This window comes from Aphelocoma coerulescens, unplaced genomic scaffold (assembly GCF_041296385.1).
Source record: "Aphelocoma coerulescens isolate FSJ_1873_10779 unplaced genomic scaffold, UR_Acoe_1.0 HiC_scaffold_143, whole genome shotgun sequence".
Lineage (NCBI taxonomy): Eukaryota > Metazoa > Chordata > Aves > Passeriformes > Corvidae > Aphelocoma > Aphelocoma coerulescens.
The window spans coordinates 344,096-365,171 of record NW_027183494.1 but is presented as its reverse complement, the minus strand read 5'-3'; the positions used below and the strand labels follow the sequence as shown (position 1 = coordinate 365,171).

The window sequence follows — 21,076 nt, the reverse complement described above, 5'->3', positions numbered from 1 at the left end:
TTGCTCAAAAATGAGTAAATTTGGGACTTTTTCCCCCCACACTGCTCAGAACCTGGAACATCTGGAGGACAGAGCTCACCAAAATCCTTAAAAATGGGCAAATTTGAATTTTAACCCCCCCTAAAAACCACTCAGAAACGAGCACGCTGATTTTACAGCTCCCTCTTCTCCAGAAAAGCTCAGAAATCCCCATTTTTTATCCCTTTTCCTCCCCCAAACACCCCCAAAAATCCCCATTTTTTATCCCTTTTCCTCCCCCAAACACCCCCCAAAGTCCCCATTTTTTATCCTTTTCCCTCCCCCAAACCCCAAAATCCCCATTTTTTATCCTTTTTCCCCCCCTTAACCCCCCAAAATCCCCATTTTTAATCCTTTTCCGTCCCCTAACCCCCCAAAAATCCCCATTTTTTATCCCTTTCCCTCCCCCAAACACCCCCAAAAATCCCCATTTTTTTAACTTTTCCCTCCCCTTAACCCCCCCCAAATCCCCATTTTTAATCCTTTCCCTCCCCTAACACCCCCCAAAATCCCCATTTTTTTTAACTTTTCTCTCCCCCAAACATCCCCCAAAATCCCCATTTTTTATCCCTTTTCCTCCCCCTAAATCCCCATTTTTTATCGCTTTCCCCCCCCTAAACACCCCCCAATCCCCATTTTTTATCCTTTTTCCTCCCCCAACACCCCCCAAAATCCCCATTTTTTATCCCTTTTCCTCTTAGAACAACCCCCAAATCCCCATTTTTTATCCCTTTCCCTCCCCCAAACACCTCCCAAAATCCCCATTTTTTTTAACTTTTCCTCCCCAAACACCCCAAAAATCCCCATTTTTTAACTTTTCCCTCCCCCAAACACCCCCAAAAATCCCCATTTTTTATCCTTTTCCCTCTCAGAACAACCCCAAAATCCCCATTTTTTATCTTTTCCTCCCCAAACACCCCAAAATCCCCATTTTTTATCTTTTCCCTCCCCAAACACCCCCAAAATCCCCATTTTTTAACTTTCCCTCCCCCAACCCCCCAAAATCCCCATTTTTTATCCCTTTTCCTCCCCAAACACCCCAAAAATCCCCATTTTTTATCCCTTTCCCTCCCCCAACACCCCCCAAAATCCCCATTTTTTTTTAACTTTTCTCTCCCCCAAACATCCCCAAAAATCCCCATTTTTTATCCCTTTCCCTCCCCCAAACACCCCCCAAAATCCCCATTTTTTTTAACTTTTCCCTCCTCCAAACACCCCCCAAAATCCCCATTTTTTATCTTTTCCCTCCCCAAACACCCCAAAATCCCCATTTTTAATCCTTTCCCTCTCAGAACACCCCAAAAATCCCCATTTTTTATCTTTTCCCTCCCCTAACCCCCCAAAATCCCCATTTTTAATCCTTTTCCCTCCCCAAACACCCCCAAAAATCCCCATTTTTTAACTTTCCCTCCCCTAACCCCCCAAAATCCCCATTTTTATTCGCGTTCCTCTCCCCAGAGCAGAACTTTTACCCATTTTTTACCCATTTTTAACCTTTCCCCCCCCAGATCAGCAGCAGCCCGGCCTCTCTCCCCGAATTTGGGGTGAAATACCATTTTTCCCCCATTTTCCCAGCGGGAAACCAACTCCTCCCCCTCCTCCACAGCTGAAACTTGTTGGTTTGAGGGGTTTTTTTTTCTCTTTTTCCCCGATTTTGGCCATTTCCAACCCATCCCGGTGGAGAACAATGGCGAGGCCTCGGCAGCTCCGGCCAGCGGGGGGGGGGGAAAAGCACCCAAACCCCCCAAATTTTCCCTTAAAACACCTCCCCACCCCAAAATTTCACCCGAACTTGAGACCTTTGACATTTTCCACACTTTTGGCACCAAGTTGCCGAGCAAAGGCCTGGAAAATGGGGGGAAAACACCCCCAAAAAACCCCCCAAATCGGGGATTTTTCCCAGCTTTTTTCGCTCCCCGCGGTGCCTCTTCCCCCACTTTTTTTTCCCTTTTCCCCCTATTTCGGAGCTCTCCTCCCTCTTTCTTTGTTCCAACTCCTTCCTCCCCTTTGCCGGAATCACTCCCCCTTTTCTCTCTTTTTTTTTTTTTTTTCCTTTTTGTCTGGTTTTTTTTTTTATTGTGGTTTTCGCTACATTTTTTCCATTTTTCCACCTCCCCCCCCCTCTCCTTTCACCGTTTCCTTCGCAATTTCCACCATTTCCTCCCTCCCAGCGTTTTCCCCTCATCCCTCCCGGGGGTGAGGTTTTATTTTTGGGAGGGGAGAGGTGCTCCCCCTCCCCCCCCCCGGGTGGGGTGGTTTATTTTATTTTAAATTTTTTTTTGGGGGGGGTGTTTTTTTAGGGTTTTTCTTTTTTTTTTTCCTCCTTTTTCTCGAGGTGTGGGGAGTGGGAGCGTCACGTGTGTGGAAAATTCTGGTTGATGCTTTGCCAACGCGCCCCGGCTCCCCGCGCATGTCCGATGGGGCCGGGGTGTGGGGGGGACGGGGGGGGGGGGGCTGGAATTGGGGGTTTTGGATTGGGGGGGGGGGGGAGGGGAAAAAAAAAACAAAAACCACCCCCAAAATGGCAGGATCGGGCCCGCAGGGGCTCGGCCCCATCCCCGCCAGCGGCCGCGTGTCCCCGGCAACACCCCCAGGTGACGGTTTGGGGCGAAAAAGCAGGAAAAAGGGGAATTTGGAGAGCGAGGCGGGGAGTGTGTGTTTGGGGGGGGGGGGGGGGGGGGTGGAACAGGGCGGGCTGGGCCTCGGCGCTGCCGCCATGGTAAAAAAAAAAACAAAACCAACCAAAAAAACAGGCGGAAAAAGGGGGAGGTTTTGGGGTTTTTACCCGCACGGGGTCGGCGCTGCCGGTGGTCCCGGCGGCCGGCCCGGCAGCCCGGGGCTGGCAGGCGGCGGTGCCAAGGGATTAGGCTGGAATGTGACCCCGGCGGCGCCGGGTGCTGCTTCCTGTCCCCACGCCAGGCTTGGCACAGCCGCTGTCACCGAGCTCGCCCCCCCCCCCCTCCTCTCCCTCCCGCACTCGGTGTGTGTCCCCCCCTCTCTTTTCCTCGGGGACACCGGGGCTCCCTCCCTTGCGGGGATGCGCGGGCGGCCGACGGCGCGGGGGGACCCGCGGGGGACGGGCACGCGCCGGGCGGGGGCCGTGCCAGCGGCTGGCAGGAGGCAGCGGGCAGATGTGACACCTCTTCGCCGGCGTCACCCCGAGCGGCTGCCAAAGGCAGCGGGGACAGCCGGGGTCGTGACACGGATGCGGTGTCACCGCCCCGGGGACGGGCGGCGGGAACGCGCGGTGGCCCCTGTCACACGGGGATGCCGGTGGCCCTCGGCCAAGGGCTTGGGAAATCCTCTGCTGGCGGTTGGTGACCGTCACGGTGACACCGGTGTCCCCATGCGAGGGGTTGGGGAATCCTCTGCTGGCGGTTGGTGACACCGCTGTCCCCAAGTGAGAGCTGGGGAATCCTCCGCTGGTGTTTGGTCACTGTCACGGTGACACCGGTGCCCCCTGGACTTTGGGCTGGGAAATCCTCTGCCGTCAGTCGGTCACTGTGACGGTGACACCGCTGTCCCCATGTGAGGGATGGGGAATCCTCTGCCGTCAGTCGGTCACTGTCACAGTGACCCCATGTGAGGGTTGGGGAATTCTCTGCTGGTGTTTGGTCGCAGTCATGGTGTCCCCATGTGAGGGTTGGGGAATCCTCTGCTGGTGTTTGGTCACTGTCACGGTGACACCGGTGCCCCCTGGACTTTGGGCTGGGAAATCCTCTGCCGTCAGTCGGTCACTGTCACGGTGTCCCCATGTGAGGGTTGGGGAATCCTCTGCCGTCAGTCGGTCACTGTGACGGTGATACCGCTGTTTGGTCGCTGTCACGGTGACACTGCTGTCCCCAAGTGAGAGCTGGGGAATCCTCCGCTGGTGTTTGGTCACTGTCACGGTGTCCCCAAGTGAATGCTGGGGAATCCTCTGCCATCAGTCGGTCACTGTCATGGTGACCCCATATGAGGGTTGGGGAATTCTCTGCTGGTGTTTGGTCACTGTCACGGTGTCCCCAAGTGAGAGCTGAGGAATCCTCTGCTGTCAGTCGGTCACTGTGACGGTGACACCGCTGTCCCCATGTGAGGGATGGGAAATCCTCTGCTGGTGTTTGGTCACTGTCACGGTGACCCCGCTGTCCCCACGTGAGGGGTTGGGGAATGCTCTGCCATCAGTGGGTCGCTGTCACGGTGACACCGCTGTCCCCCGAGTGAGAGGTGGGGAATGCTCCGCTGGTGTTTGGTTACTGTCACGGTGTCCCCAAGTGAGAGCTGGGGAATCCTCTGCCATCAGTCGGTCACTGTCATGGTGACACCGCTGTCCCCAGAGCGAGAGCTGGGGAATCCTCTGCCATCAGTCGGTCGCTCTCATGGTGACACCGATGTCCCCTGGGCCTGAGCAGTTGGGGAAGCCTCTGCCGTCAGTCGGTCACCGTGACGGTGATACCGCTGTTTGGTCACTGTGACGGTGACACCGGTGTCCCCTGGGCCTTGGGCTGGGAAATCCTCTGCCGTCAGTCGGTCGCTGTCACGGTGACACCGCTGTCCCCATGTGAGGGTTGGGAAATCCTCTGCTGGTGGTTGGTGACACCGCTGTCCCCAAGTGAGGGTTGGGGAATCCTCTGCCGTCAGTCGGTCGCTGTCACGGTGACACCGCTGTCGCCATGTGAGGGGTTGGGGAATCCTCTGCCGTCAGTGACACCGCTGTCCCCAGAGTGAGAGCTGGGGAATCCTCTGCTGGTGGTTGGTCACTGTCACGGTGACACCGCTGTCCCCTGGGCCTTGGGCTGGGAAATCCTCTGCCGTCAGTCGGTCACTGTGACAGTGACACCGCTGTCCCCCGAGTGAGAGGTGGGGAATGCTCTGCTGGTGTTTGGTCACTGTCACGGTGTCCCCAAGTGAAAGCTGGGAAATCCTCTGCTGTCACTTGATCACTGTCACGGTGATGCCGCTGTCCCCAAGTGAGGGTTGGGGAATCCTCTGCTGGTGGTTGGTCACTGTCACGGTGTCCCCAAGTGAGGGCTGGGAAATCCTCTGCCGTCAGTCGGTCGCTGTCACGGTGACACCACTGTCCCCATGTGAGGGGTTGGGGAATCCTCTGCCGACAGTGACACCGCTGTCCCCAGAGTGAGAGCTGGGAAATCCTCTGCTGTCACTTGGTCACTGTGACGGTGACACTGCTGTCCCCATGTGGGGGTTGGGAAATCCTCTGCCGTCAGTCGGTCACTGTCACGGTGACCTCGCTGTCCCCCGAGTGAGAGGTGGGGAATCCTCTGCCGTCAGTCGGTCACTGTCACGGTGACACCGCTGTCCCCATGTGAGGGTTGGGAAATCCTCTGCCGTCAGTCGGTCACTGTCACAGTGACACCACTGTCCCCATGTGGGGGTTGGGGAATCCTCTACCGTCAGTCGGTCACTGTGACGGTGACACCGGTGTTTTGTCACTGTGCTGCGCAGTTGATCCCTCGTTTTGGGAATAAAAAGGAGGAAAAAGGGGCTTCTGATGGGAAAACGGGATGAAATCACGGCGGGGGTTGCGCCAGCGGTTGGAGGCTCCGGTGTTTTCTCCAGATCCATGGAAAAAACCCCGCTGTGGGGATGTTGGATTTCCAACCCAGGAATGACCCAAGATATCCCCAAACCCCTGTGATTTTACCCCAAAACGCAATGGAAAACATTGAGAAGAAGGGGAAGAAAACAGGCGCCAGTAAAAATACCCCAAAATCTCATTTCTGGTGGTTTTTCCCCCTTTTTTTCCTGCTGGGAAATGGGTGTTGCTGGTACCGTCGTTGGGGAGGCCTTGGGCTGTGGCTGCTGCTTTTGGTATCCTTCAGTTTGCCCAAAAAGTTGGGGTTTTTCCCAAAAAACCTGCTGCAGTAGATCCAACCGAGGGTCGGTCAGTTTGGGGTGAAAAGAGGGGTGAAAAGGTCATTTGGGCTCTGGGGGGTTGTGTCCCTGTCACCCTCGGGCCACCGATGGGACCTCGGCGTGGTCACCTGTCCTTGTCACCCATCTCTGTGTGTGTGTCACCATCCCGGGGACCTCAGCATGGTCACCTGTCCTTGTCACCCGTCTCTGTGTGTGTCACCATCCCGGGGACCTCAGCGTGGTCACCTGTCCCTGTCACCCATCTCTGTGTGTGTGTCACCATCCCAGGGACCTCAGCGTGGTCACCTGTCCTTGTCACCTGTGTCTGTCACCATCCTGGGGACTTCAGCGTGGTCACCTGTCCCTGTCACCCATCTCTGCCACCATCCCGGGGACCTCAGTGTGGTCACCTGTCCTTGTCACCTGTGTCTGTCACCATCCCAGGGACTTCAGCGTGGTCACCTGTCCTTGTCACCCGTCTCTGTCACCATCCCAGGGACCTCAGTGTGGTCACCTGTCCCTGTCACCCGTCTCTGTCACCATCCTGGGGACCTCAGTGTGGTCGCCTGTCCCTGTCACCCATCTCTGTGTCTGTCACCATCCCAGGGACCTCAGCGTGGTCACCTGTCCTTGTCACCTGTCTCTGTCACCATCCTGGGGACCTCAGCGTGGTCACCTGTCCCTGTCACCCATTTCTGTGTGTGTGTCACCATCCTGGGGACCTCAGCGTGGTCACCTGTCCTTGTCACCTGTGTCTGTGTGTGTGTCACCATCCCAGGGACCTCAGCGTGGTCACCTGTCCCTGTCACCCATCTCTGTCACCATCCCGGGGACCTCAGCGTGGTCACCTGTCCCTGTCACCCGTCTCTGTCACCATCCCAGGGACCTCAGCGTGGTCACCTGTCCCTGTCACCCGTCTCTGTCACCATCCTGGGGACCTCAGCGTGGTCACCTGTCCTTGTCACCTGTGTCTGTGTGTGTGTCACCATCCCAGGGACCTCAGCGTGGTCACCTGTCCCTGTCACCCATCTCTGTCACCATCCCGGGGACCTCAGCGTGGTCACCTGTCCCTGTCACCCGTCTCTGTCACCATCCCAGGGACCTCAGCGTGGTCACCTGTCCCTGTCACCCGTCTCTGTCACCATCCTGGGGACCTCAGTGTGGTCACCTGTCCCTGTCACCCATCTCTGTGTGTGTGTCACCATCCCAGGGACCTCAGCATGGTCACCTGTCCTTGTCACCTGTGTCTGTCATCATCCTGGGGACTTCAGCATGGTCACCTGTCCTTGTCACCCATCTCTGTCACCATCCCGGGAACCTCAGCGTGGTCACCTGTCCTTGTCACCTGTGTGTGTCACCATCCTGGGGACCTCAGTGTGGTCGCCTGTCCCTGTCACCCATCTCTGTGTCTGTCACCATCCCAGGGACCTCAGCGTGGTCACCTGTCCTTGTCACCTGTCTCTGTCACCATCCCGGGGACCTCAGCGTGGTCACCTGTCCCTGTCACCCATCTCTGTCACCATCCCGGGGACCTCAGCGTGGTCACCTGTCCCTGTCACCCGTCTCTGTGTCTGTCACCATCCTGGTGGCTCTGGAAGGGCTGTGGCACAGCCACCTGTCCCTGTCCCCATCCTGTCCCCATCCTGTCCCCGTCCCCATCCTGTCCCCATCCCCATCCTGTCCCTGTCCCCATCCTGTCCCCGTCCCCGTCCCTGTCCCCGTCCCCATCCTGTCCCCGTCCCCATCCTGTCCCCATCCCCATCCTGTCCCCATCCCCATCCTGTCCCCGTCCCCATCCCTGTCCCCGTCCCCTGTCCCCGTCCCCGTGGCTCAGGCCGCCGTGTCCCCACAGACGGTGACGAGGAGCTGCTGCGGGGCCTCGAGGGGGCCCTGGGGGTGAAGAAGAAGAAAAGGGGCCCCCGGAAACAGAAAGAAAACAAACCCGGAAAACCCCGGAAACGGAAAAAACTGGTGAGTCCTGCTGGGGGCGGCTGATGGGGGACAGGGACGGGTGACAGGGGACAGGGGACAGGGACGGGTGACAGGGGACAGGGGACGGGTGACAGGGACGGGTGACAGGGACAGGGGACAGGGACAGGGACGGGTGACAGGGGACAGGGACAGGGGAAGGGGACAGGGACGGGTGACAGGGACAGGGGACAGTGACAGGGACAGGGGAAGGGGACAGGGACGGGTGACAGTAGGGTCAGGGACAAGGGACAGGGGACAGGGTCAGGGATAGGGGCCGGGATCAGGGTCAGGGACGGGTGACAGGGTCAGGGACAGGGGACAGGGGACGGGGACAGGGTCAGGGACGGGTGACAGGGTCAGGGACAGGGGAAAGGGACAAGGACAGGGATGGGTGACAGGGTCAGGGATGGGTGACAGGGACGGGTGACAGGGTCAGGGACAGGGGAAAGGGACAAGGACAGGGATGGGTGACAGGGACAGGGACGGGTGACAGGGTCAGGGACAGGGGACAGGGACAGGTGGCAGGGTCAGGGACGGGTGACAGGGACAGGGATGGGTGACAGGGACAGGGACGGGTGACAGGGTCAGGGATGGGTGACAGGGATGGGGGACAGGGTCAGGGACAGGGGACAGGGACGGGTGACAAGGACAGGGGACAGGGACAGGGGATAGGGTCAGGGATGGGTGACAGGGTCAGGGATGGGTGACAGGGACAGGGTCAGGGATGGGTGACAGGGTCTGGGGGTGGGGGACAGGCCCTTGGGGACAGCTGACGGGGTCTGGGGACAGGTGACGCTCTCAGGGTCCTCACGGGGTCTGGGGACAGGTGAAGGACTCTTGGGGGTGACGGATGGCTGTCCTGGGGTGACTGAGGGGGTCCTGGGGTGACTGAGGAGGGGTCTCAGGGTCACTGAGGGGGGGTCTCAGGGTCAGTGTCAGGTTTTGGGGTGTTTTCGGGGACCCCCCCAGCTGAGCGAGGATGAGCTGGAGTCGGAGCAGGCGGAATACCAGGATGGGGGTCCCGGTGTGGTTCAGGGGGTCTCAGGGTGACTGAGGGGGGGTCTCAGGGTCACTGAGGGGGGGTCTCAGGGTCAGTGTCAGGTTCTGGAGGTCCTGGTGTGACTGAGGGGGGATCTCAGGGTCACTGACAGGTTTTGGGGTGTTTTTGGGGACCCAAAAGTTGAGCGAGGATGAGCTGGAGTCGGAGCGGGACGAGTACCGGGATGGGGGTCCCAGTGTGGTTCAGGGGGTCCTGGGGTGACTGAGGGGAGGTCTCAGAGTGACTGAGGGGGGGTCTCAGGGTCACTGGCAAGTTTTGGGGTGTTTTTGGGGACCCAAAAGTTGAGCGAGGATGAGCTGGAGTCGGAGCAGGTGGAATACCAGGATGGGGGTCCCGGTGTGGTTCAGGGGGTCTCGGGGGTGACTGAGGGGGGGGTCTCAGGGTCAGTGTCAGGTTTTGGGGTGTTTTTGGGGAGGATGAGCTGGAGTCGGAGTGGGACGAGTACCGGGATGGGGGTCCCGGTGTGGTTCAGGGGGTCTCAGGGGTGACTGAGGGGGGGTCTCCGGGTCGGTACCGGTTTTGGGGACCCCCCCAGGTGAGCGAGGATGAGCTGGAGTCGGAGCGGGACGAGTACCCGCGCGAGGAGTACCGGGAGAAGTCGGAGAGCGGCGGCAGCGACTCCGGCGGCGCCGCGCGGAAGCGGCGGCGGAAGCACCGCGAGAAGAAGGAGAAGAAAACCAAGAGGCGGAAAAAGGCCGACGACGAGGGGGGGCAGAAGGTCAAGGTACGGCCTGGGGGTGCCCACCCCGGCCTGGGGGGCACTGGGGGCTCCCCCACTCCTGCCCTGTGCGGGGAACCGGGGGGGTCCCATGGGGGCGGTTCTGTCACTGTGTGGGGTCCCATCGCTGTGAGGGTCCCTGTGGTGGTCCCAAAACCCCTCGGGGTGCCCATGATGGGGTTGGGGTGGGAGGGGAGGGGGGTCCCATCTCCCCTCTGGTCCTTATGGGGGTCCCCTCACCCACTCTGGGACCTTCAGGGGTCCCAAAAGTGACACGTTCCCTTCTCCTCCTGCCTGTCCCCGTCCGTCTCTGCGGTGTCCCCCGGTGTCCCCCGGTGTCCCCCGGTGTCTCCCGGTGTCCACCCCGAGCAGGCGGTGGAGCAGAAATCCTCGGCGCAGCTGCTGGGGGCCTGGGGGCTGGAGGACGTGGACCACGTGTTCACCGAGGAGGATTATCACACCCTCACCAACTACAAAGCCTTCAGCCAGTTCATGAGGTGGGGCTGGGGGCACCTCGGGGGTCCTGGAGGGTCCCCCTGGGTGTTTGGGGGACACCTCAGGATGTTTAGGGGGTGCTGGGGGGGCATCTGAGGGTCCTGGGAGGGTCCTTTTAGGGCATTTTGGGGTGCTGGGGGGCATCTGAAGGGTCCTTCTGGGTGTTTGGGGGACACCTCAGGATGTTTGGGGGGTGCTTTTAGGGCATTTTGGGGTGCTGGGGGGCATCTGGAGGGCACCTCTGGGTGCTGGGGGACACCTCAGGATATTTGGGGGGTCCTTTTAGGGCATTTTGGGGTGCTGGGGGGCATCTGGAGGGTCCTTCTGGATGTTTGGGGGGCACCTCAGGATGTTTGGGGGGTGCTTTTAGGGCAACTCGGGGTGCTGGGGAGCATCTGGAGGGTCCTTCTGGATGTTTGGGGGGCACCTCAGGATGTTTGGGGGGTGCTGGGGGGCATCTGAGGGTCCTGGGAGGGTCCTTTTAGGGCACCTCGGGGTGCTGGGGGCATCTGGAGGGTCCTTCTGGGTGTTTGGGGGACACCTCAGGATGTTTGGGGGGTGCTGGGGGGCATCTGAGGCTCATGGGAGGGTCCTTTTAGGGCATTTTGGGGTGCTGGGGGGCATCTGGAGGGTCCTTCTGGATGTTTGGGGGGCACCTCAGGATGTTTGGGGGGTGCTTTTAGGGCAACTCGGGGTGCTGGGGAGCATCTGGAGGGTCCCCCTGGGTGTTTGGGGGGCACCTCAGGATGTTTAGGGGGTGCTGGGGGGCATCTGAGGCTCATGGGAGGGTCCTTTTAGGGCATTTTGGGGTGCTGGGGGGCATCTGGAGGGTCCTTCTGGATGTTTGGGGGACACCTCAGGATGTTTGGGGGGTGATGGGGGGCATCTGAGGGTCCTGGGAGGGTCCTTTTAGGGCATTTTGGGGTGCTGGGGGGCATCTGGAGGGCACCTCTGGGTGCTGGGGGGCACCTCAGGATATTTGGGGGGTGCTTTTAGGGCAACTCGGAGTGCTGGGGAGCATCTGGAGGGTCCCCCTGGGTGTTTGGGGGGCACCTCAGGATGTTTAGGGGGTGCTGGGGGGCATCTGAGGCTCATGGGAGGGTCCTTTTAGGGCATTTTGGGGTGCTGGGGGGCATCTGGAGGGTCCTTCTGGGTGTTTGGGGGACACCTCAGGGTATTTGGGTGGGGGTCCTTTTAGGGCATCCCAGAGTCTGGGGGTGCCCCTGGGGTGCTGGGGGACACCTCAGGGACCTGGGGGGGGACACACAGAGATACTCAGAGGGTCCTGAGTGACCCCGGGGCCATCCCGGGATCCCGAGTGACCATGGGGCCATCCCGAGTGACCTCAGGGCCATCCTGAGTGACCCTGGGTCCATCCTGGGATCCCGAGTGACCCCAGGGCCATCCTGAGTGACCCCGGGGCCATCCTGGGATCCTGAGTGACCCCAGGGCCATCCTGAGTGACCTCGGGGCCATCCTGGTACCCTGAGTGACCCCAGGGCCATCCCGGGATCCCGAGTGACCACGGGGCCATCCTGAGTGACCCTGGGTCCATCCTGGGATCCCGAGTGACCTCGGGGCCATCCCGGGATCCTGAGTGACCACAGGGCCATCCTGGGACCCTGAATGACCTCGGGGCCATCCTGGGATCCCAAGTGACCCCAGGGCCATCCTGGGATCCTGAGTGACCCCGGGCCCATCCCGGGACCCTGAGTGACCCCAGGGCCATCCTGAGTGACCCCAGGGCCATCCTGGGATCCCGAGTGACCCTGAGTCCATCCCAGGATCCCGAGTGACCCCGGGCCCATCCCGGGACCCTGAGTGACCCTGGGTCCATCCTGGGATCCCAAGTGACCCCGGGGCCATCCTGAGTGACCCTGGGTCCATCCTGGGATCCCAAGTGACCCCAGGGCCATCCTGAGTGACCCTGGGTCCATCCTGGGATCCCGAGTGACCCTGAGTCCATCCCAGGATCCCGAGTGACCCCAGGGCCATCCCGGGACCCTGAGTGACCCCAGGGCCATCCTGAGTGACCCTGGGTCCATCCCAGGATCCTGAGTGACCCCAGGGCCATCCCGGGACCCTGAGTGACCCCAGGGCCATCCTGAGTGACCCCAGGGCCATCCTGGGATCCCGAGTGACCCTGAGTCCATCCCAGGATCCCGAGTGACCCCGGGGCCATCCAGAGACGCTCTGTGGCCACCAGGACACCCCAGAAGGGCCAGAGCTCTGCTGTCCCTGCTGACCCCCAAGTCCCCAGGGGTGCATCCCAAGCCCTCCCCACCCCTTTGGATCCCCATCCCACCTTCCCCCCCCCCGCCCCCCCGCTGACTTTGCAGGCCCCTGATCGCCAAGAAGAACCCCAAAATCCCCATGTCCAAGATGATGACCATCCTGGGGGCCAAGTGGAGGGAGTTCAGCGCCAACAACCCCTTCAAGGGCTCGGCCGCCGCCGTGGCCGCGGCCGCAGCAGCCGCCGCGGCCGCCGTGGCCGAGCAGGTGTCGGCCGCCGTGGCCGCCGTGGCCCCCGAGGCGCCGCCCCCGCCCCTGCGCAAGGCCAAGACCAAGGAGGGCAAAGGTGGGGACCCCTCCCCAAATGGGAGGTCTTGGGGGGGGGGGGGGGAGGGGGGGCCCCCCGGCTCGGTGGTGGGGGTCACCCCTGGGGGGGGGGGGTCGGGTTCTTGTGGGTTGGGGGCTTTGGGGGGTGGGGGGGGGGGGGGGGGGGGGGGAAGGTTATTGGGGGTTCCTGAGGGACTTTGGGAGGTCCCTGGGGGGGGAGTGGAAGGGTCAATGGGGGAGTTTGGGGGTCCCTGGGAAGGGATTGGGGGGGGGGGGTCCCTAAGGGGGTCCTGGGGGAGTTTGGGGGGTCCTTGGGGTAGTTTGGGTGTCCCTGGAGGGGTTTTGGGGTTCTCTGGGGTGGTTTGGGGGTTCCCTGGGGGGTTTGGGTGTCCCTGGGGTGCTTTTGGGTGTCCCTGGGCTGGTTCTGGGGTTCCCTGGGGGGGGTTGGGGGTTCCCTGGGGTGGTTTGGGGGTCCCTGGGGGGGTTTGGGTGTCCCTGGGGGGGTTTGGGGGTTCCCTGGGGGGGTTTAGGTGTCCCTGGGGGGGTTTTGGGGGTCCCTGGGGTGGTTTGGGGTGTCCCTGGGCTGGTTTGGGGTATCCCTGGGAGAGTTTGGGGGTCCCCGGGGTGGTTTTGGGTGTCCCCAGGCTGCTTTTGGGTGTCCCTGGGCTGGTTTGGGTGTTCCTGGGGTGGTTTGGGGGTCCCTGGGGTGCTTTTGGGTGTTCCTGGGGTGGTTTGGGGGTCCCTGGGGTGCTTTTGGGTGTCCCTGGGGTGGTTCTGGGGTTCCCTGGGGTGGTTTGGGGGTTCCCTGAGGTGGTTCTGGGGTTCTCTGGGGGGGTTTGGGTGTCCCTGGGGTGGTTTTGGGTGTCCCCGGGGTGGTTTTGGGGTTCCCTGAGGTGGTTTTGGGGGTCCCTGGGCTGGTTTGGGTGTTCCTGGGGTGGTTTTGGGGTTCCCTGGGGTGGTTTGGGTGTCCCTGGGGTGGTTTGGGTGTCCCCAGGGTGCTTTTGGGGGTCCCCGGGGGGGTTTGGGTGTCCCTGGGAGAGTTTGGGGGTCCCCGGGGTGCTTTTGGGTGTCCCCGGGGTGGTTTTTGGGGTCCCTGGGGGGGTCCCTGACCCCGGTGCCCCCAGGTCCCGGGCACAAGAAGCGCAGCAAGAGCCCGCGGGTGCCCGAGCTGAAGAGGAAGATGAAGGGCAGGAAGATGGCCCCGCTCAAGATCAAACTGGGAGTACTGGGAGGCAAGCGCAAGAAGAGCAGCTCGGTGGGTCCCCCCCAGTGGGGCACTGGGAGCACTGGGAAACAGGGCGGGGGACACTGGGGACACTGGGAGACAGGGCGGGGGGCACTGGGGACACTGGGGGACAGGGCGGGGGGCACTGGGGACACTGGGGGATAGGGTGGGGGGCACTGGGAGACAGGGTGGGGGGCACTGGGGACACTGGGAAACAGGGCGGGGGACACTGGGGACACTGGGAAACAGGGCGGGGGACACTGGGAGCACTGGGAAAGAGGGTGGGGGGCACTGGGGACACTGGGAGACAGGGTGGGGAGCACTGGGAGCACTGGGAAATGGGGGGGAACACTGGGAGACAGGACAGGGGGTACTGGGAACACTGGGAGACAGGGCAGGGGGTACTGGGGGCACTGGGAGACAGGGCAGGGGGCACTGGAAGACAGGGTATGGGGCACTGGGAGCACTGGGAAATGGGGGGGAACACTGGGAGACAGGACAGGGGGTACTGGGAACACTGGGAGACAGGGCAGGGGGTACTGAGGGCACTGGGAGACAGGGCAGGGGACACTGGGGGCTCTTGGAGACAGGGCAGGGGTCACTGGGAGCACTGGGAAAGAGGGTGGGGGGCACTGGGAGCACTGGGAGACAGGACAGGGGCACTGGGGACACTGGGAGACAGGGCGGGGGTCACTGGGAGAACGGGGAGACAGGGCAGGGGGCACTGGAAGACAGGGTGAGGGACACTGGGAGCACTGGGAAATGGGGGGGGACACTGGGAGACAGGGCAGGGGGTACTGGGAACTCTTGGAGACAGGGCAGGGGTCACTGGGAGCACTGGGAAAGAGGGTGGGGGGCACTGGGAGCACTGGGAGACAGGGCGGGGGTCACTGGGAGCACTGGGAAAGAGGGTGGGGGGCATTGGGAGCACTGGGAGACAGGACAGGGGCACTGGGGACACTGGGAGACAGGGCGGGGGTCACTGGGAGCACTGGGAGACAGGGCAGGGGGCACTGGGAGAACGGGGAGACAGGGCAGGGGGCACTGGAAGACAGGGTATGGGGCACTGGGAGCACTGGGAAATGGGGGGGGGACACTGGGAGACAGGGCAGGGGGTACTGGGGACTCTTGGAGACAGGGCAGGGGTCACTGGGAGCACTGGGAGACAGAGTGGGGGGCACTGGGGACACCGGACCTGGGGACACCGAGGGACAGGGGCACTGAGGGTGGGCACTGGGGGATGAGACACTCATCCCTGCTGTCCCCTCTGTCCCCTCTGTCCCCTCTCTGTCCCTCTGTCCCGCTGTCCCCTCTGTCCCCTCTGTCCCCTCTGTCCCCTCTGTCCCGCTGTCCCCTCTGTCCCCTCTCTGTCCCCTCTCTGTCCCCTCTGTCCCCTCTGTCCCTCTGTCCCCTCTGTCCCCTCTGTCCCTCTGTCCCCTCCTGTCCCCTCTGTCCCCTCTATCCCCTCTGTCCCCTCTGTCCTCTCTCTGTCCCTCTGTCCCCTCTGTCCCCTCTGTCCCCTCTGTCCCCTCTGTCCCTCTGTCCCCTCTCTGTCCCTCTGTCCCCTCTGTCCCCTCTGTCCCCACTGTCCCTCTGTCCCCTCCTGTCCCCTCTGTCCCCTCTCTCCCCTCTGTCCCTCTGTCCCCTCTGTCCCTCTGTCCCCTCTCTCCCCTCTGTCCCCTCTGTCCCCACTGTCCCTCTGTCCCCTCTGTCCCCTCTGTCCCCACTGTCCCACTGTCCCTCTGTCCCTCTGTCCCCTCTGTCCCCTCTGTCCCCTCCTGTCCCCTCTGTCCCCACTGTCCCCTCTGTCCCCTCTGTCCCCTCTGTCCCCTCTGTCCCCACTGTCCCCTCCTGTCCCCTCTGTCCCCACTGTCCCCTCTGTCCCCTCTGTCCCCTCTGTCCCCTCTGTCCCCTCCTGTCCCCTCCTGTCCCCTCTGTCCCCACTGTCCCTCTGTCCCCTCTGTCCCTCTGTCCCCTCTGTCCCCTCTGTCCCCTCTGTCCCCTCCTGTCCCCTCTGTCCCCACTGTCCCCTCTGTCCCCTCTGTCCCCTCTGTCCCCTCTGTCCCCTCCTGTCCCCTCTGTCCCCACTGTCCCTCTGTCCCCTCTGTCCCTCTGTCCCCTCTGTCCCCTCTGTCCCCTCTGTCCCCACTGTCCCCTCTGTCCCCTCTTTCCCTCCTGTCCCCTCTATCCCTCTGTCCCCTCTGTCCCTCTGTCGCCTCTGTCGCCTCTGTCCCTCTGTCCCCTCTGTCCCTCTGTCCCCTCTGTCCCCTCTGTCCCCTCTATCCCCTCTGTCCCCTCTGTCCCTCTGTCCCCTCTGTCCCTCTGTCCCTCTGTCCCCTCTGTCCCTCTGTCCCCTCTGTCCCCTCTTTCCCTCCTGTCCCCTCTATCCCTCTGTCCCCTCTCTCCCCTCTGTCCCCTCTTTCCCTCCTGTCCCCACTGTCCCTCTCTCCCCTCTGTCCCCTCTGTCCCTCTGTCCCCTCTGTCCCCTCTGTCCCCTCTGTCCCCTGTGTCCCCTCCTGTCCCCTCTGTCCCCACTGTCCCCTCTGTCCCTCTGTCCCCTCTGTCCCCTCTGTCCCCTCTTTCCCTCCTGTCCCCTCTGTCCCTCTGTCCCCTCTGTCCCCTCTGTCCCCTCTGTCCCCTCTTTCCCTCCTGTCCCCTCTGTCCCTCTGTCCCCTCTGTCCCCTCTGTCCCCTCTATCCCCTCTATCCCCTCTGTCCCCTCTGTCCCTCTGTCCCTCTGTCCCTCTTTCCCTCCTGTCCCCACTGTCTCCTCTGTCCCCACTGTCCCTCTGTCCCCTCTGTCCCTCTCTCCCCTCTGTCCCCTCTGTCCCTCTGTCCCCTCTGTCCCCTCTGTCCCCTCTGTCCCCACTGTCCCTCTGTCCCTCTGTCCCCTCCTGTCCCCTCTGTCCCCTCTTTCCCTCCTGTCCCCTCTGTCCCCTCTGTCCCCTCTCTCCCCTCTGTCCCCTCTTTCCCTCCTGTCCCCACTGTCCCCTCTGTCCCCACTGTCCCTCTGTCCTCTCTCTCCCCTCTCTCCCCTCTGTCCCCTCTCTCCCCTCTGTCCCCTCTTTCCCTCCTGTCCCCTCTGTCCCCTCTATCCCCTCTCTCCCCTCTGTCCCCTCTGTCCCCTCTGTCCCCCCTCTGTCCCTCTGTCCCCTCTGTCCCCTCTTTCCCTCCTGTCCCCTCTGTCCCTCTGTCCCCTCTGTCCCCCGCAGAGCGAGGACGCGGGCGAGGCAGAGGAGGAGTCGGACGCCGAGAGCCCCGGGGTGCTGGGGGCCACCCCCCGCCCCGACCCCACCACGCGCCTCAAGAAGCTCAAGCGGGGCCGCCCCGGCCGCAAGAAGAAGAAGGGTGAGCGTCCACCTGAGTGTCCCCAAATGTCCCCGAGTGTCCCCGGGTGCCACCACCGCCACCCCTCCTCGACGATGGGGACGCCGGGTGACGTCCCCGTGTCCCCCGTGTCCCCTCCCCGTCTCTCCTTGCAGCCCCCGGCGCCGGCCCGGGCCGGGAGCGCGGCCCCGTGGGGACGGCGCCCGCGCACGGTGAGACCCCCCCCCCCCAAGTGTCCCCAAGGTGTCACCCGGGGTCCCCGAGCCCCCACGGGTGTCCCCCCCTGAGCGGGGGCCGCGGTCCCGTCCCTGTCTCGGTGGTGGTGGCGGCCGGGAGGGGGTCCCCAGCCCCTGGTGTCCTCTGGGGGGTGTGGCCCCGTCCCTGTGTCCCCATCCCCGTCCCTGTGTCCCCAGCCCTGTCCTTGTGTCCCCATCCCCGTCCCTGTGTCCCCATCCCCGTCCCTGTGTCCCCAGCCCTGTCCCTGTGTCCCCACCTTGTCCCTGTGTCCCCATCCCCGTCCCTGTGTCCCCAGCCCTGTCCCTGTGTCCCCACCTTGTCCCTGTGTCCCCAGCCCCGTCCCTGTGTCCCCAGCCCCATCCCTGTGTCCCCACCTTGTCCCTGTGTCCCCAGCCCTGTCCCTGTGTCCCCAGTTTGTCCCTGTGTCCCCCCCTTGTCCCTGTGTCCCCCTGTCCCTGTGTCCCCATCCCCGTCCCTGTGTCCCCAGTTTGTCCCTGTGTCCCCCCCTTGTCCCTGTGTCCCCAGCCCGTCCCTGTGTCCCCATCCCCGTCCCTGTGTCCCCAGTTTGTCCCTGTGTCCCCCCCTTGTCCCTGTGTCCCCACCCCATCCCTGTGTCCCCACCCTGTCTCTGTGTCCCCACCCCATCCCTGTGTCCCCACCTTGTCCCTGTGTCCCCAGCCCCATCCCTGTGTCCCCCCATCCCTGTGTCCTCACCCCATCCCTGTGTCCCCAGCCTGTCCCTGTGTCCCCACTCCGTCCCTGTGTCCCCACTCCATCCCTGTGTCCCCACCCCATCCCTGTGTCCCCATTTTGTCCCTGTGTCCCCACCCCATCCCTGTGTTCCCACTTTGTCCCTGTGTCCCCACTCCATCCCTGTGTCCCCATTTTGTCCCTGTGTCCCCAGCCCCATCCCTGTGTCCCCCCCCCGGTCCCTGTGTTCCGACTTTGTCCCTGTGTTCCCACTTTGTCCCTGTGTTCCCACCCCATCCCTGTGTCCCCACCCCATCCCTGTGTCCCCATCCCTGTGTCCCCACCCCGTCCCTGCCATCTCTCCTGGGCACTTGATGTCCTCAATGTCCCCATGTCCCTGTCCCCTGCTGTGCTGGTGCCACCACATCCCTGCTGTCCCCATGCCTCCGATGACCCCATCCCTGCTGTCCCCATGCCCTGCTCTCCAGTATCTCTGTCCCTCAGTGTCCCCAGTGCCCCCAGTGCCCCCATCCCCAGTGTCCCCATGTCCCCATCCCCTCAGCCCCCTGTCCCCAGTGCCCCATCCCCCTATTCTCCCCAGTGTCCCCAGTGTCCCCATCCCCTCAGCCCCCTGTCTCCAGTGCCCCCATCCCCCTATTCCCAGTGTCCCCAGTGTTCCCATGTCCCCATCCCCTCAGCCCTGTCCTCAGTGCCCCCATCCCCAGTTCCCAGTGTCCCCAGTGTCCCCAGTGTTCCCGTCCACTCAGCCCTCTGTCCCCAGTATCCCCAGTGTCCCCAGTGTCCCCAGTGTCCCCGTCCACTCAGCCCTCTGTCCCCAGTGCCCCATCCCCCTATTCCCAGTGTCCCCATCCCCTCAGCTCCCTGTCCCCAGTGCCCCCAGTGCCCCCATCCCCAGTTCCCAGTGTCCCCAATGTCCCCATCCCTTCATCCCCTTGTCCCCAGTGCCCCCATCCCCCTATTCCCAGTGTCCCCAGTGTCCCCAGTGTCCCCATCCCTTCATCCCCCTGTCCCCAGTGCCCCCATCCCCCTATTCCCAGTGTCCCCAGTGCCCCCATCCCCCTATTCCCAGTGTCCCCAGTGTCCCCATCCCTTCATCCCCCTATTCCCAGTGTCCCCATCCCCCTATTCCCAGTGTCCCCAGTGTCCCCATCCCGTGTCCCCCTGTCTCCAGTGTCCCCATGTCCCCATCCCTTCACCCCCCTGTCCCCAGTGTCCCCATCCCCCTATTCCCAGTGTCCCCATGTCCCCATCCCCTTCACCCCCCTGTTCCCAGTGTCCCCATCCCCCTATTCCCAGTGTCCCCAGTGTCCCCATGTCCCCATCCCCTTCACCCCCCTGTTCCCAGTGTCCCCATCCCCCTATTCCCAGTGTCCCCAGTGTCCCCATGTCCCCATCCCCTCAGCCCCCTGTTCCCAGTGCCCCATCCCCCTATTCCCAGTATCTCCAGTGTCCCCAGTGCCCCTCAGCTCCCCACTGTCCCCCTCCCCATCCCCAGTGCCCCATCCCCCTGTCCCCAGTGTCCCCAGTGTCCCCAGTGCCCCTCAGCTCCCCACTGTCCCCCTCCCCATCCCCAGTGCCCCATCCCCCTGTCCCCAGTGTTCCCATCCCCCTGTCCCCAGTGTCCCCAGTGTCCCCAGTGCCCCTCAGCTCCCCACTGTCCCCCTACCCATCCCCAGTGCCCCATCCCCCTATTCCCAGTGTCCCCAGTGTCCCCAGTGCCCCTCAGCTCCCCGCTGTCCCCCCCCCCCCATCCCCAGTGCCCCCCAGTGCCCCCCAGTGCCCCCCAGTGTCCCCCGAGCCCCCCGCGGGCGCGGTGGCAGCGGTGACAGCGGTGCCGCGCTCCCCGCAGGGCCGGGCCCGGAGGAGGAGGGCGATGGCTACGAGACGGACCACCAGGACTACTGCGAGGTGTGCCAGCAGGGCGGGGAGATCATCCTGTGCGACACCTGCCCCCGCGCCTACCACCTGGTGTGCCTGGACCCCGAGCTCGACCGCGCCCCCGAGGGCCGCTGGAGCTGCCCCCACTGCGTGAGTGCCGCCCGCGGGTCCGGGACGGGGATTGGGAGGGGGCTGGGGGGCTCTAGGGGCACCCTGGGGGGATTGGGAGGGGGTTGGGGGGCTCTAGGGGCACCCTGGGGGGCTCTAGGGGCATCCTGGGGGGCACTAAGGGCATCCTGGGGGGATTGGGAGGGGGCTGGGGGGCTCTAGGGGCACCCTGGGGGGCTCTAGGGGCATCCTGGGGGGCTCTAGGGGCACTCTGGGGGGATTGGGAGGGGGTTGGGGAGCACTAGGGGCACCCTGGGGGGCACTAGGGGCATCCTGGGGAGATTGGGAGGGGGTTGGGGGGCACTAAGGGCACCCTGGGGGGCTCTAGGGGCATCCTGGGGGGCACTAAGGGCATCCTGGGGGGATTGAGAGGGGGTTGGGGGGCACTAAGGGCACCCTGGGGGGCTCTAGGGGCACCCTGGGGGGATTGGGAGGGGGTTGGGGGGCACTAGGGGCACCCTGGGGGCTCTAGGGGCATCCTGGGGGGCACTAAGGGCATCCTGGGGGGATTGAGAGGGGGCTGGGGGGCTCTAGGGGCACCCTGGGGGGCTCTAGGGGCATCCTGGGGGGCACTAAGGGCATCCTGGGGGGATTGGGAGGGGATTGGGGGGCACTAGGGGCACCCTGGGGGGCTCTAGGGGCATCCTGGGGGGCACTAAGGGCATCCTGGGGGGATTGAGAGGGGGTTGGGGGGCACTAAGGGCACCCTGGGGGGCTCTAGGGGCATCCTGGGGGGATTGGGAGGGGGTTGAGGAGCTCTAGGGGCATCCTGGGGGGATTAGGAGGGGGTTGGGGGGCACTAAGGGCATCCTGGGGGGATTGGGAGGGGGCTGGGGGGCTCTAGGGGCATCCTG

At 63.3% G+C, this 21,076-nt stretch overlaps 1 protein-coding gene and 1 pseudogene across 1 annotated transcript in view; one reads left to right on the top strand and one right to left on the bottom strand.

The window, feature by feature from the left end:
• Nucleotides 1-21,076, top strand: part of CHD3 (chromodomain helicase DNA binding protein 3) — a 108,590-nt gene that overhangs the window by 8,227 nt on the left and 79,287 nt on the right. Inside the window, exons 2-9 of the mRNA XM_068998673.1 lie at nt 7,727-7,845; nt 9,441-9,629; nt 9,996-10,120; nt 12,458-12,696; nt 13,802-13,932; nt 17,114-17,249; nt 17,384-17,440; nt 20,026-20,204. Coding sequence (XP_068854774.1) covers nt 7,727-7,845; nt 9,441-9,629; nt 9,996-10,120; nt 12,458-12,696; nt 13,802-13,932; nt 17,114-17,249; nt 17,384-17,440; nt 20,026-20,204 — 1,175 coding nt within the window. The remainder of the gene's footprint in view (nt 1-7,726; nt 7,846-9,440; nt 9,630-9,995; nt 10,121-12,457; nt 12,697-13,801; nt 13,933-17,113; nt 17,250-17,383; nt 17,441-20,025; nt 20,205-21,076) is intronic.
• Nucleotides 15,708-16,861, bottom strand: LOC138100810 (otolin-1 pseudogene; annotated as a pseudogene).